Raw genomic sequence first — 16,456 nt, 5'->3', positions numbered from 1 at the left:
AGGTAGTGCTTCCTAGATCCTGCGGAGAGAGAAAGAACAGAGAGAGGGAGAAAGAAAGGAGAGAGGAGTTATAGTTTCTCAGATGGGTGTGTGAGTCATAGAGGCACATAGGCGCTGTCTCTCTCCAGCTTTCCCTCACCTTCAGTATCAAAACATCTCATTATCAGCTGTCATTCACTACTGCCAGAGTCAGAACTACACCGCCGCTGTATCCTTTCTCCAACATTTCATTATTGCCAATGCCGCACGCAGTGATACTCAATAATTTAAAACGGTCGGTGTGTGTGTGTACTGTGTATGTCACCGAGGGCTCCACAATTGACCTGTTCTGCACATATTATATTTGTCGTGATACATGCTGTGTTTGAACATACTGTGCAGATTGTGTCTGCTGGCTTCGTATTCATTACGTTTTGTCCCCTCAGCACTCGTTTTTCTTTGCCCCTTGTGACTGAGTAGCCAGAGAAAACATCTGAAAAAACCCGAAGAAGACAGTGGCTCCAGCGCTTTCCTTTCAAAGAAATGCTAAGCTTTTTGAAGTCTTGCTTGGATGGCAAAAGATGTTAACATGCTAAATTTAGACTGAGGAAGACAGTGGATCTAGTGCTCTCCATTCAAATAAATGCTAAGCTTCTTTGAAGTTTTGCTTGGGCTAAATTTAGCATGTTAGCATCTTTTATTGTCTGAGGAAGACATCGGTTCTAGCAATCTCTGTGTTTTTTTTTTTTTTTAAAGTTTTGCTTGGACCTAGATGCTAACATGCTAAATTTCATGGTGTAGATGTAGATCTGTTCGGTTGTGGCCTCAATTTGCAGGCAGACTACCTCTGGGGTTTTTCAGTTATAAGTAAAATAGCATCTTTGGTAGAAATTTCTTGAAGATAATGTCGGTCAATTCTACAATATATGTATTTGTGCATGTTTGTTTCCTCTACTTTTACATTAGGCACTTTTGCACCACATAGTTCTAGGAACTAGCTAGCATGGTGGTTACTAGAGAACCAATTTCCCTCTTGGGCCATTTTCCTGGATGCCGTAATCGGAGCTGTTTTTAATGTGTGTCGTGGGTTTTGTGATAATGGAGATAGAATTTAAACACACAATTTACATGATTTAAAAAAAGCACGAAAATCGGACTAAATCTCCTATGACAACTTGCAGAGTTACATATCATTGAGCCTGAAAAAAGAACTCAACGCTGCAGACAACAGGTAAATGCCATTTGCTGTTTTCCATATTCGTGAAGTAAATATTTTTACACAGCTTTTTTAAAAATGCCGGGTAGCCGGTGTTTTGTGTGCAAAAGGAAGTAACGTAGGAACGTGTGTGAACACGCCAAAAAGCAGGAACTTCCACCAATAGTTCTATGAACTATGAAAAGGTCTCTCTCTATAAGTGCCTATTATATTCCCTGTGCAGTCATCTAATGCTCACTTAAAGTAAATTTTTGAAAACACAAATAATTTAATAATTCTGATTAATTTTAGTTTTTTTAATTTGACAAAATGGTATCGTACTTTAATATCACCATTTATTAAATTATTGATTCAAGTATTCATAATTAGCTTGAGCTATGACTATGTGTAATTTATGTTGTAGAGCAAATTGTCCAAGTATCTTCAAGTAACGTTTACCACAGGACCCATTTTTACTTGTAAAACCACGGGAAACCCATTGGAAAAATCTGAACAGCTCTGTTTTTATGGTAGATATTTTTATTAAGCACACAAGGAGACCTGCTCATAATTGCATGGGAACATGTTGGCCGGGGGAAAAAAGTTACAAGGATACATGAAGGTTAATTAATAAAGACCCTGCCACACACCCCAGCAATGACATTCTCAGAGGCTTCCTCTCCCTGAGCTTTCAGAGCTTTCTCTCCCAGACACGAGCAAAGATTTCACTCCCTGTCTGGTGCATAAAGAAAGCCTGTCAGCATGGAAAGTTTTGCAGGACTTCTCAGAGTGAGGGGTGGGTGGAGACAGGAGCTGCTGCATGTGCCATAGTTAACACCCTGTGACGTCTGCGGGGGCGTCCGTCCAGACATAAATCCCTTCCTCGGGATATCCATCTCCTATCTTTATCCCCCTCCACCTCCTCTCCCTGCAGGATTGAGGGGGTCCTCCATCAGATCTTGGCTTAGCTCTGCTTGGTCAATGGGCCCGAGCCCACAGTCTGTCAGTGCATGACTGACTGCGGGCCTATTAAAGCCTTTACCACCCGACAAGGCAGTTAACCAGATGCGAAAGCGTGGCAGGAATCAATAGGGCTAATTTTTCAAAAGTTATCTCTGTTATCGCCCGTCTCGCACTTTTCTCACTCTCGCGGCACACCGATGTGAGTGAAGGATCTTGGCCTTTTCGGGGCCTCTGAGACTCGAGATAAATCTATTATCAATGCCAGTCAGACAGGAGTACGAAAGGTAGATTTTGGAGAGCTACAAACCTTCTCATCTCATAACTGGTCGTCTCACGTGCAAAGACCTTTTGCTCTAAATTGGGTTCAAAGATAAATAAACAATGATATCTGCGGCCGCTTCGTGGTTTGATTACCGAACAGAAATCCAAGAGTTGTATGTTTTCCCTCTTTCCCCCTTCTTCCGACCCAGGAGGTGCTAGAATATTCACATCCTTGTAACACAGGCAAAGCTTCTGAATAAGACATGCTGGCTAATGCCGAGGGTAATGTGTTAAACACCTCCCTGGGGGAGGGAGATGGCTTTAGTTTGTTTTCGTCTTTATCCATATTTTATCATCGTTGATGATTTGGGCTGTTCAAATGGAATGAGACCAACTTTTTAAATTATTATAGGGTTTGAACTTGGCATGAAGTCCAATTTAAAACTAAAGCAGGTACAAGCTCGCTGGATAAAATTCTGAACGAAGGCCAAGTTTGCGAGGAAGTACGGTTTAAAATAGTTTAAGATACAGGTTGCAGACAGACTGTGGTGGAGCGCAAAGAGCTGTTACAGTATCACTGCAGACCTCCAATGAACACATGTCCCTGTCGCCTCATAAAAAGTTGATGAGCTGGGGGGCAGAGTTGGTGGCATGGGGGCGGGGAGGCTGTCGGGCTCCGTGTGATAGGACATTGACAGTGTGCTCGGGAGCAAATGAGCACACTACACAGCTATACAGTACAGAAACATCCATACTAAAGCATCCACTGACAGCAGCATACATTACTGCAGACTCACCCGGGGGTGGTCCATGGGACAGGCAACAGATCTCCGAACAGCTCGGATTAGTTTCTCTTTCGGCGGTAGCCTTAGGCTTTTCCTTGCTCATCCCTCTGCAAGGTAGATATAGTCACCTTAAACTGCCCACACGCACTAAGTCAAGACAACGTCAACACGAATATCTACAGCCATCATTCAAGGTGGTGATGAGACTCTGCAAACATCGGCCTCGCTGCCGAGGCTGTATGGTGGCACGTGAATGTGGTGTTTTGACTGCGAGGCCTCTGTTGTGCTCTTCACTGGATCAGGCCTTCCTGTGAACACTTCAATAGTAGAGGAATGTTGTGTGTTTTTTGTCGCTCTCTGCTATTTATTCAGACTAACAATAGACAAATCTACTCTACAAATAACAGAGGCAGTTAAAAACAGCCTTGGCATAAAGCGCTCTGTCTGTGAGAGTTCGGACTTAATCCGTTACACAACATGTGGTTAAGGAGGCAAGGGCTGCATCTTTGAGTGGGATGAAAAAATGTTTTTCCACTGTTATCCCTGTCGTCCTCGTCCCATCCGTTCGTAGACTCGTGGAAGCATGTCAGGTTGGTCCTTCTCGGATGCTATACAAACAAGCGGTGTAGAGCAAGAGAACACATGCATCTTGGCGGTCTACTTCAATGGGGACAATCAACTACACAATTCCTCTTGACAGAGTAATTGCCAGAAGCTCTTCCTGTCCTTTGGCAGGCACCTCATTGGTTGCCTAGCCCCTTTCTCTTTTCTCTTTGGCCCAGAATTCTTGCAGTGTACTAGTATTTGGCAGGGGTCCAGTGGCCCTCTCCTGCTTTTAAGTGTTTCTGGGTCAATCTTTTGTTTCTCAGGAACATGGTTGAGATTGTAAACATTCACCTGGTCTATGTCCATCACTCAAATTCCTCCCAGCTTGCCAAGTGTGTTACTGGAAGCCATCTTGGACTATGTTTTGACATGCTTTCTGGTAGCATAGTCCAGCATAAATATGACAACATCAAATGGATGGGACAGAAAAACTTCCACTTCATGGATGTCTGTTTTGATCGTTTTAGGTACTCTGATGACTTCCTTTGACAACTATTATGTCAGTTTTGTAAAAATGAGATTATTGATTTATTATTTATTTTTTATTTTTTGGATCGAATTTTAGGGATGCACAATCTAATCTTATTTTTCAACTTGGAAGTAAGATATTTCCTTTTGAATGGGTGAAACTTCTGATTCATTAGCTGCTATTAGGTAACTAGAAGAATTACAAAGTGCAGTAAAGGGTAAACCTATTTGCCTTACAAACCAGAAAAATAAATATAATTTTTCATACTGTATATTATATTGTGAATCACCTAAATTCCATTTGTAGAATTTTAAATGATTAATTTTTTATTTTTTTAGATACATTTTATTTAGACAAAATAAACTTTAAAGGTGCAGTATGTAATATTGTCAGCTAGTGGTTGAAATGGGTACTGCTGTCTAAATTCAAAATATTGGAGAGACTAATTTCTCCTGGGAAGCCTTCTTAGACGCTACGCTGGTTGCCAGATTGAGGACACGCAACAAAAACAAAAGCAGTTGACAATGAATGGCGACGATCCTAACATTGTAAGTTTGATAAGTTGATTTATCTGCATTTCAGTATGCCTCTGGCCATAGAATCTGAGATTTCTGACCCTGTTCATTTGCTGGCTTCCATGCTGCAATACGCTGTGTTTTCCACCAACTGGCAACCCGGGGTGTCGAAATTTGGCTAAATTTGTCGGAGTCAAACAGACCAAAACAAAAACAGATATTCCAACACGGAATGCAGATTTTAAAGTAGAATAACTTGCTGTAGGATTGTTTTTTTGGAGAAACAAGTATGTGAACTTAGTTGCATGTTTCCTGAATATCTAAACATTTTAAGTTTTTTTTTTTTATGCTTATGTATAGTCAAAAAAATTACATAGAGCACCTTTAATTTGTATAGTAGTCATGGTTGTTTTTTTTTTGGTAAAATGGCAACAAACAAAACAGACAACGTTTTAATATTGGCCCTTCATCTGTTATCTGCTGTAAATTGCAAATAATTATTGACTCGTCCATATTGGCCAGAGTTTTAATTGGTGTGTCCTTATTGAATAAGTTGAAATCAATAAATCCCCCTGAAAATGCAAATCAAAGTAATGTAATACTCTGCTATGTAAATAGCAATTCAGTGTGCATATCTGTGCTTCATACAGTTATGTTTTATTTGTAACAGCCCACTCTGTGTGCTCACAGCCACACTTGCTATGCTAGACGCACAGCTGTACAACACTGAGGTGTACAAATATAGTCATTACATTGCAGGATTTTGTCAGCGGTGTCAATCATCCAGCTAGTTATGCAAATTAGTGACAAGGGGGGTAATTATAGAGGAAACTCCCTTTTCCCAGAAGAGTTTGACAGGCTCTCGGAGGCCTGGATGCATGCTGTTTTACTTTTTTCTTTTTTTTTCAATCTCAAACCTAGTCCGATCAATGAACTAATCTCTAGTTGAAGTGTGAGATTATGCTGATGAAAGTGTGCAGTAAGAATGACTTGTTACGGACAGAGAGGGCATTTGTTTGGCGGCTGTAGTTTTGATACTCAGTCTATGTTCAGAGACACCATTGAGCCAACATGTTTCTTAAGAATAAGTGACACAATTTATTTATTTTTTTTCCACCTAGATATTGTAGCTAAAGTTTGCGAATGGGGTGTTCGACAGACATGCTCTCCATTAGCGCACCTACAAATTACATGTAAACCGAATCTTGTGTCAAGCTCGAACACAGAATGGAAAAAAAAAAGTAACAAGCCACCCGTTTCCACCCCCCCACCCAATCTCCCTTGTGCCATGGCAACCACATGATGAGGAAAAGCGATCCTGTTCTATTCGGTCTCTCTCCTTAATGGTGCGTCTATTGGTGTAAGGAGATATTTCCAAAACTTCCCCTGGTTGACATTTTAGATCCCCTGCTGTAACTGAACTGGGCATGGGAGACACAGGTAGAATTTGTACCATCTCTCAGGTTGCCGGCCTTCTTCACTTATTGCAGTGAGCAATTGAGAGACGGGTCTATTGACTCATCTGTCTGTCTCTGGTCGGTGCTGTATGCCAAATCGGGAAAAGGTACTCGATTGCCGCTGTTTGCAAATACGTGTGGGTCATCTGTTCTTTGCCACGGCTTTGTCTTGTTGATGCGTGCTTTGCGGGTTTTTTTTCCACACAAACAGTAGTTTGACAGGCTGTGACAGAGTGTGCTTGACTGGAAAGTCTTTGTCTGGCGGCAGTAGTGACCCTCCTGAGCATACTTTGAAATTCAGAGTAACTCCTTACTCTCCTGTCCCCTCTGCTGGCGAAGGCAGAAAATGCAGTCTGGAAGGCCTCGTCTTATCCCTCACCTCATTTAGCATGTTAAACAACTTTACAAAACTTGTGCTTTTTTAGTGCTGTCATTACAGACGGACCCTTTTTTCAGTCCCTGACCTGACATGTCGATAAAAGAGGTGATATGGATTTCTTCTCTTTGTGAAAAACCACTGAGCCGTTCCGTTGTGATCTCTGACATTGTGCCCATACGTCTCACCTCTACTCTCTTCCCAGAGCTGCATCGGTCCTGTAAGACCAGGGAGCCCGGCCTTCAACACCACTCTGTATGAAATATCAATGCAGATGACTCACTTCGTCTTCAGTGTCAATCACCATTGCAAATGCCAAGCCCATTATAGCCAAATCCTTCAGGGAGTTGTTACGTCCATCTCCGGCAGTGGAGAAGGCAGGTTTCTTAAAGGGCCAGAGTCCCATATAAAAAGATTGCTGTCTGACTATGCTGCAGGAGACATTAATTTTTTAGTCTGTTTTATTTTATCCAGCTAAAAACAGATTCTTCCATCAATCCCATTCACCCGTCGGCCCTGCACGTAAACAAAACCGGTGACCAGGAGAAATGAGAGCTTCAGAGGAAACTAGGTAAAAAAAACAAAAACAAAAAAAACACAGAGATGCTCTGAGCCAACACCCAGTGGTTGTCCCACGGGACCGGTATGCTATTTTGAGCTTGCTTGGTGCTTTCGTCATGGTAGAGGTAGTCAGAGGTTGTCGCATCTGATGCTGGGATGTTGCACCTTGCGTCACTATGGTTTTAGAAGAAGAGACAACTCCTTCAAAGCCATCAAGGTTATAAAGTTTAGCTGGAGGATGTTACCGATTGATCTTAACGGCGGAGAACTGCATCGCTTTGCTCTAGCGCGTTGTTACAGGCACCTGAGGAGGAGAATACCTTTATGGCTCCTACATTAAAATTAGAAACAGCTCAAAAGCATGGTATGAAACATTGTGATGGCTTCACTTTAAAATGTTATTTTTGGATGTTGTGTTGTCAAGTTCTAATGTGAGGTGTTAATGAAGCTTTGAGACAAATGTCAAAGTTAGGTTTGCTCGGAGAGGGCTTCGTAACACGTGGGAAGATCCAATGTGTGTCTTAGTGTAGTGTACTCGCATGGGTACAGATGCATGAGATGCCGCCTACTCAAGCCAAGTAGCTGAGGAACCTCGAAGTGATTTACACAAATCCACAGGTGAGCTGACGAGGCGTCACTTGTGGGTAATTAGCTGTGCACAGTGACACCACGGAAAAAAATCATCAGTCCCTTCGGCCTGCTTAACTGTCATGCTCCAAGCGTATAGCGAAATGTCCCATTCCGTCCCATCGGCTATCTGGTGAAATCTTGGGTTGTCTAATGAAGCTTGAGGAAAGGTAGACCCTCTTGACTACAGTGAGGTGAAAACACTTTTGAACATATCATTTACACCCCATTTATTGTGGTAAAGACAGTGGCAGCTTCACTTTTCATGCACTGTTGCTACATATCTTACTTTATGTAACAGGACTGTTCAGTACGAGGATCAACAAAATAATTATGGTAACTCAATTGCATAAACAGTCATAAATGTAAAAAGAATATACTTAAATTGGGTGAAGATGGGTATCCGCCATGAGAATTGTTGATTTAAATTTTTTTTTTTTTTTTGTTGCACACAAAAAGTATTCTCATAGCTTCATAAAATTAAGGTTTGAACCACTGATGTCACATGGACTATTTTGTCGTTGTTCTTGGTACCTTTCTGGTCCGTCAACGTGGTAGGACCCTTGCTGTCTATGGAGGGTCAGAAAGCTCTCAGATTTAATCAAAAAAATCTTTATATTCTGAAAATGAACAAAGGTCTTACGGGTTTGGATCAACATGAGCGTGAGTAATTAATGACAGAATTTTCGTTTTTTGGGTGAACTATCCCTTTAAGCTGACAAAAAGCACTATACAATGAATCAATGCAATTTGTGTGAGGAACAGGCTGAAATGTAAATTGTTATTTATTGAAAGTCTTTCAGTCTGCTGTTTCCACATATTGAAACTGTGTGTTCCATCAGTTTAAAACATACATGAGAATCAACAATGTTTCACATCAGAGATGTCAAACCTGTTGCGACTCGCTTTTAATGCGCTCTGTTTGAATGTTTGTGAATGAGATTTGAGAGCTACTCTCACCTTCAATTTGAGTGCTGTTTAAGGGTGCAGAAGAGCAGCTGGTTCTGATGTACCTGTGGTTCTGTTGTTATGCCCTGGAGGAAGGCACTTAACCCACAATTGTTGCACACTGCGCCCTTGTCTCATACGCTCACGACTCCAGCACTGTAGCCAAGCCAAAGAGCAGAGATGACTTAACGGCTCAATGGCTTGAAAAAACCCTACAATCTCTGAAGCTGTGTTGAGGGTCAATTCTTTAGGCCAATTCCTATTTTGACTTTTTCCTACGCACTGTGTTAGAAAAGTGTGTTCACCCCCCCACAACAGTGAACCACAGAGGGATGATTTAGCTTTTTTTGACCACAGAAATTCTTATTTCTGTTCAACAAATTGGTCAAAATGTATACAAAGTTTGCATTGTTTGCATATGTGTGCATCTCCTTTTAGTCGGTGCTTAGCACGTGGTAGCAGTTCCAGCATTGAGTCGTAGAACATCTTTGCACATCTGGCCACTGAAATTTGTCTCCGTTCTTCTTCTGCAGAAATGCTCAAGCTCAGTCCGGTTTCATCTCTTGTCCACCAATGAATTCTCAGTTGGATTGTGGATTCTGGCTTAGCCACTCTAGTGCGTTAACATTGTTGTTTTAATCCTGTAAAGCTGTCTCTGAGTTTAAGGTCATTGTCTTTCTGAAAAACAGATCTACTCCCAAGTCGCAGGTGTCTTGCAGACTCTATCAGGTTGCAGACTCGATCAGGTTTTCCTCCAGGATTTCCCCTTGATATTGCTGCATTTTTTTTGTTTTTTTTCTTACCTACTGCCGTCACGAGTCTTCCAAGGCCTGCTGGAGAGAAGCGTCCCCACAGCGTGAAACTCCCACCATTATGTTTCACCATGGGGATGGTGGGTTTCTCGAGATTCTTATGCCAAACGTGGAGTTTAGTCTGGTGACAAAAACCTCAATTTTGGTCTCATCAGTCTACAGAACATTCTTCCAGCTGGCTTCATAGTTTCCCACATGCCAGGCAAAGGCTGTTGTATCTTAGCCGTTGAAGCTTGAAGTAGTCATTAGTTCCTTAGTCCCTTCCCTCTTTCCTTCAGTTTCTTTCTTGCACAGCCACATTTTTCAGGACAGTCTTGTAGATATACAGCTGTGCTGAACTTTTTCTATATCTTGATATGACTGTACTACAAAGGATATTCAGTGACTTTGAAATCTACATTTTTCAAGCTCCTGCCTTGTGCTTTTCAAGTACTTTTTTGCTTGCTTGGAGTGTTCTCTTCTCTTAATGATTAAGTTCTGCGACAATACTGACTCGCCTCAAGTTGGACCTTCTAGATGTATATGTACTTCCGGGCAGGGCCGCATTAAGACCTCACTGGGCCCCGGGGCTATGACTTACTGCAGGGCCCCCCATCACAATAATTATATATATAGCTTTAAATAGGATTTTTATTCTACATTTTTGATGCACTGAAATTTCATAATTCTTGTTACTAATTACAATATCACAAAAAATAATACTAACCTAAATAAAACCAAGCTTACTGAAGACAAGTAAACAGTCACGAATGACAAGAGAACAAAGATACATAACAAATCGACCTACTTGGAAAAACTTAAAGCACTGAATAAAAAAACTTTATATTGTAGATGTACAAATATGTAAAGTAAATGTACAAATAGAATGAATAGTCTTCACTATATAAATTCAATATAGATTCATTCTTATTTTACAAAAGTGATTCAGTCAAGGACATGGAGTGATTTTCTTTCTGATGTTTGATTCACATTATTGACACAAATGGCAACAGCAGCTATATTAGGCTGCTTTCGAGGAATAGCTCACCCAAAAATGAAAATTCTGTTGTTTTTCTTAACCTGTATGAGTTTCAGGAAGGGCATTTTGACACACAACTGTGTATTTGAACGTTTAAGAACAAGGCGCGAAAAATAACTCAAGTTTAGGCAGGTGCTTTACGCGCAGGTGTGCACCGCGTGTTTTAGGCTGTAACGCGTGCATTTGCCAAAATGTATTCTGCCCCGCTTCTTAATGTCCCTGAACAGTTAAATTTGTTTTTAAACCACAATGTTTAAAATGAGTTTAAACGATAAGCTAACATCATGACGTGCAAAACGATTGACATATTTCTATCGGATTATTTCTCAACCCAAAAGTGAATATAGGCCTATAGAGTTTGTTCAAACACAAGCAAGTTAATAACCAAATTAACCTAAAATCTGTGGCGACGATGACGCTATGTTTTTATCTACTCCATGTGTCCGGTCCACTTGCTGTTCCACAACTTCCACTCCAACATCAGCTTTAGTAAAATAACGTGATCGCTGTGAATTTTACTGACTAACTCATGTTTTTCCCGCTCTACTCTTTTTTTTTTTTTTTTTTTTTTTTTTTAGAATAGCTGACATTTTTACTTATTGAAGATTGTTCTTTGCATGACCATTTCCAGATTATGCCAGAACGAAGCGAAGAGAGGTGAGTGCGGATGCAGCGGTCACCTGATACACAGGTCGTTCAAAAGCAAAATATAAAATAAATGCATTTGATTGGTAAAACAAATTCAAACGTGAATGAAATTTATGGAAAAGCTCCACTAAATAATAGCGCTAATAAGTGGGGGGTGTGGTGGGGCTTTGGCGATCGTTGCTACCAATGACCAGTCAATCTACTCCACAGCCAATCACGGGCCCCCTCCTTGCTCGGGCTCTGGGGCTTCAGCCCCGCCTAGCCCAATGGTTAATGCAGCCCTGCTTCCGGGTATATAGTTTGTACATATTCACATGTGTTATTTTGTTATTTTTTATTTTATCTATTTTATTTTATTTTATTTTTGATGTATTTGTTTATATATGGTATTTTTATTATTTATATACAAATGTTTTTATATGCTTTTTTTTTTTTTTTTTCATCATCCCTTGTTCTCCATACTCTCTCCTCAGCTCATACCTCTCCGTTTCCCTTTCGGTCGAGATAAAAGAAGACATCGTTTGATGCGTTGTGCTCTCCGGAAGGCATTTTGATTGATACTGGAGAGCGATAAAGAGCCATCTTTCAGAGCACAAAAAAAAAAAAAAAACCTAATGAATTACTGAAAAAGAAATATAACATAAGAATTCACTTCTGTATGTTTTTTCATGTGGAAAATGAAGAGTCATGATTGAAGTATGAACAAAGATGAATCGTTACTAAAGATCAGAAGATGCACCTTGATTCACTTAAACATTTGCATTTTATATAGTGCTGTCAAACGATTAATTGTGATTAATCACATCCAAAATAAAAGTTTTGTTTACATAAAATATGTATGTGTACTGTGTATATTTATGTATATATAAATACACACACATGCACGTATATATTTAAGAAATGTATGTTATAATTGTATATTACATATTTATATATAATATAAATTATTTAAATATAAATACTGTATGTACATGTAAATATTTTCAATATATATATACTGTATGAGTGTGTATTTAAATATAGATAATAAATATACACAGTACACACGCATATTATGTAAACAAACTTTTATTTTGGATGTGATTAATCGTGATTAATTGACAGCACTAATTTTATATCATTTGAAAGAGGTCAAATCCATCAAATCTTCATATTTTCAAGCGTATTTTATAGACCTTATGCATCAGAGAAACAAGTGCACAGCCATCTTTAGAATTTTGTCAGTTTTTGCAGTAGCGCGACAGTATTGGTGTTGAAAAATTATTAGCTGGTGAAGTGGATTTACTTATTGTAGAGTTAATCGAAAGTTGTCATGAGCAATGTAATGTTTGAAATGGATGTCATAACAAAAATGAGCAGTTCATTCATAAATTTGTATGACCTTACTTTCACGCTGTGGAAATATAAACTGGAAGACAAAAGACAACAAGCACAGTGCTGTAAAGGGGAAGAGCTACATAAGGTCCATTAAGTATATACTTAATGGTAAGCATATATTTAGTGATCATGGGGCTCTTTTTTATTACACAAAAAAAAGTCATTTATTTACTTAAACTATTTGATGAATACTACAGATTTCAAAGCTTTTCATTTTGTAGTTGAAGCTGTAACTTATGTGCCATTAACGTCACAGAAAAGAACAGCAAAAACAATGCTTGTGAACAAATAGTCCCACACCAAACTAATCCAGTGATGCTTAGGCATGCTACATATTACCTGGGATAGAAGAACATATATTTTAAAATCGATTAAATCACTAATTTAAACTTTAGAAAATGTTAGTGTCATGTCTCACTCATTATGATTGTGTTTTCCCTAGATAATCACAGAAATAGGCATAATGAAGTGTTGTAATGATTATCTATTGACTTAACCAGATGTCAGATAATATTAAAGTGGGACTAAATCCAGTCAAAAGCCTTTTTCCTCCAACAGGGGCCCTTTCAGCAAAGGCCAACCTAATGCAGAGTTTCTGTTTTGTTTTTAATATTTTTTTTTTCTTTTTCTACATGTTTTCATTCTCTCTGTGTATCTACCTCTCTCTCTCCTCCTCTCACTAGTATTGAATGGCACACCAGGCGTACTGAAGCTGGTTGTTGTGACTCATCGTGTCGTCTTGTTCTCCCTCCCCTTTAGCTCTGCCTGCTTTTCAGACAGGAGAGGGAGACGCAGCCCCTCCACCATTGATGACCTCCTGTTCTGCTCATGCACGCTCGCACCCCTCCACCAACGTCACTATCGATCCGCATGCTTCTGTCTCTTTCTCTCTGAGCCCAACGCCCCCAAAAAGCCCCATCTCTGTGCTGATGTTTCAGAGAGGAGGTGGTCAATTTTAACCAGCTTGAGCTTTTTTCCTGCTTCTTTTGGTAAACCAAACGAAAGAGCATTTGTAATACGCAAAGTGGGACTTCTGAAATGTTTGTTTTTGCGGTTGAGATAAAGTGTGGCAAGTCCTCTATACTGTTATAGTATGCTAGAGCCGCATCAGTGCATATGTTGTTGTTCCTGTCAGTATCATAAGGGGGCAGTTGAATTTGAGGGCTGAAAGTGAGTCATCAACTGAGGAATAATCATTTAGCTCTAAAACACGGGAAGAAATTGAATCAGAGAAAAACAGTGATGCTCGTGTGCCAGGAAATCATTTATTTTATCCTAGGGCAAAGCATCTCGAAAACATGAAATGTTTTAATAGTATGTCTCATTCACTCTTTCAGCTATTTGTTAAAACCGTCTGTCTGCATAAAGTGATCAAAACCTCTTTTATTTAATAAGGGCAAATTGGACATTGAATCAGCTCGAGTTGCTGTCATTAAACTGGATTTATTAATTACAATTGCAACAATTTCCTCATTCAGTCCTTTCTTTAATCTGGTTTTCTTAGAGTATCTAATTCTTTCCGAACCATAAGTTAATTTGTGGCTTTTCGTGACAGAAGGGCATGAAGGATGAAGATTTTTTGGTTGCTATGGACACATAGAGCGAAAGCTTGATAGCGCGTCATTATTTAAAGGCTTTGACCTCATGCACTTGAGGGTACGGTGCACAACAAGTATCGATCTGCAGCTGTTTTCATTTGTAAATGATAAAAGAAAATGAAAAACACGACTCAAAACTATGTGGAAAAGCAGTGGAATATAAAGTAGGAACATGAACGTTCAAACTTAAAGATGAAAAAGTGAGTGACTCACGAACGAGCGCAGGCACTATCATAGGCGTCTCTCCCATGAGGTGAACAGAAACCAAATTTCTTGTTCTTAGCGAGAGATTAAATTGAAAATCATGCCTTGTGACATTCTGACGCACGGCCCTTGCTTTTGCTCTCCCCGATGTATTTTCCCAGATAGCACTAATGACACGTATCCATTAGAAGCTACTAATTACTCTGTCTTTGTGGTGTGCTGCCCAGCGGTGGAGTGGAACTGTTGGCCTATGGCGTCTGCTTTGGAGTATGTTGTCCGTGTCTCACAAGTTAATCAGTGTGCAGTGGAATGAAGGAAGAACAAAAAGACCCGCATGTGCTGTAACAGAAGCACTGCCTGTTTTTGCCAGCAAATGTGGCTTCAGATTTTCAATGGAATTCACACAATGTTTCTAATACTGTGTGTTTCATAATGTAATGAAACCTCAATGTAGGTTTAACTTTGCAGGATCTATTACTATATATTGTTTATTATATATAAACAGTTTTCTGAAGAAGCTGCTCTTTTCATTACAATGAAACCAGTGAACAGGAGCGGTCAACCTCAAAAAGCACCGTAAACGCATCATAAAAATAGTTCACATATGACTAACATGCTATATTCCAATTCTTCTGAAGACCATTTTATGTCTGAAACAGACTGAAATTTTGTTCAATGAAAATCTTGCCTTGAAAATTTAGCTTGAAAGTCGTGGTCACCTTCCACTTTCATTGTGTGGGGTGAAAAAAGCCATACAAGTTGTTAAAAGACACAAGGGTGAGTAAATAATGACATAATTTTCATATTTGGGTGAGCTATTCCTTTAATAAATCTGAGATATGATAAAGTAACATACATTTTTCTATGAATAAGTAAACACACACGTTTAGGGTTATTATTCTTTCAATTGCAGTAAATATGGTATTATTTGTTAACAATAATTAGTAGACGTAAGACTTTTCAGACCAGTAACTAGAGTGAGAAAAGCAATGAATGAAGTTTGATTTTTTTTTTTTTTTTTTTTGAGTTGATTTGCACTTCAGGTGGAAAACAAACAAAAACCTTAAACGTTCTGACCTCAACAGATTCTTCTTCATACATCTATTTTTCTGAGTCAAAGATGTGAATGAATCATATATTTTCAGAGGTTATCGGGCATTTTAACAGCAAATATATTGTGTCAGTGCTATTGAGGATGGATTCGTATTGTTTAGGGTATGACGAGTGGGTGGGTGGATGGCTCTGGGAAATGGACCCGAGGTGTAGCTGCCACTGTGGCTCTAAGAAACCACTGAGACGCTTTCAACAGGAGAGACGATGACTCATGCATTGACTTTTGAGTGAGAACACAGGATAGTGTCTCTAGTGTGAGCGTGCGTGTTTGTAAGGAAGAGAAAGAGGGAGAATGCGCAAATGTGTTTTCCGTCCTCTTTGAAAAGTAGCAACAAACTTTATGGACAGCGACCTCGTTCTTAGAGCAAAATCAATGTCTGGTTGAACATTAAGCAGCTTTGTTCAAGCCGAAAGTAGTTTTCATCATGGATAAAACATTTTGCTTTTTCTTTCTGTTCTCTTTTATGTTTTTCAACAGGTGGTCCTGGACTTGACCTTTGGGGCCGGAGGTCACTCGAAGGCCATCCTGCAGTCGGTTCCAGGGGTAACGGTGGTGGCGGCAGATCGTGACCCCACAGCTTTCCAAATGGCTCAGCATTTAGCTGAAGAATACCCGTGAGTAATCAAAGTCGGACACGGTACAGGAGCTAAACTGTCAGCAGAACTCGACACGTGTCTTAATACCTGCCTGTGACCCGTTGCAATCAAGTGGGTGGTGGTCACGGGGCTCTGTGGTTTTTGTTTGTGTGTGTGTGTGTGTGAGAGAGAGATTCTCCAGTGCAGATACAGAATCCCCGCTCTCACCCACGCTCAGTCGAAAGGCCCCAGCGTCTCATTTGTCAACGGGGCCTAAGGCTTCAATGACAGGGAGAGACGCTGCCGCCCACGCAGGTTCCCCTGTTTCCTGCGTGAGAGAGTGTAGGATGAGGAGAGAGAGAGAGAGG

At 40.0% G+C, this 16,456-nt stretch overlaps 1 protein-coding gene across 1 annotated transcript in view; it reads left to right on the top strand.

Moving 5' to 3' along the window:
* The window catches only part of mettl15 (methyltransferase 15, mitochondrial 12S rRNA N4-cytidine), a 74,301-nt gene that overhangs the window by 19,538 nt on the left and 38,307 nt on the right, over positions 1-16,456 (top strand). Inside the window, exon 3 of the mRNA XM_058782923.1 lies at positions 15,991-16,127. Within this exon, the coding sequence (XP_058638906.1) occupies positions 15,991-16,127 (137 nt within the window). The remainder of the gene's footprint in view (positions 1-15,990; positions 16,128-16,456) is intronic.

Source organism: Onychostoma macrolepis, chromosome 07 (genome assembly GCF_012432095.1).
Source record: "Onychostoma macrolepis isolate SWU-2019 chromosome 07, ASM1243209v1, whole genome shotgun sequence".
Taxonomy (NCBI): domain Eukaryota; kingdom Metazoa; phylum Chordata; class Actinopteri; order Cypriniformes; family Cyprinidae; genus Onychostoma; species Onychostoma macrolepis.
Note: the sequence above shows the minus strand (reverse complement) of the source record. Positions and strands in the feature narration are given on the sequence as shown.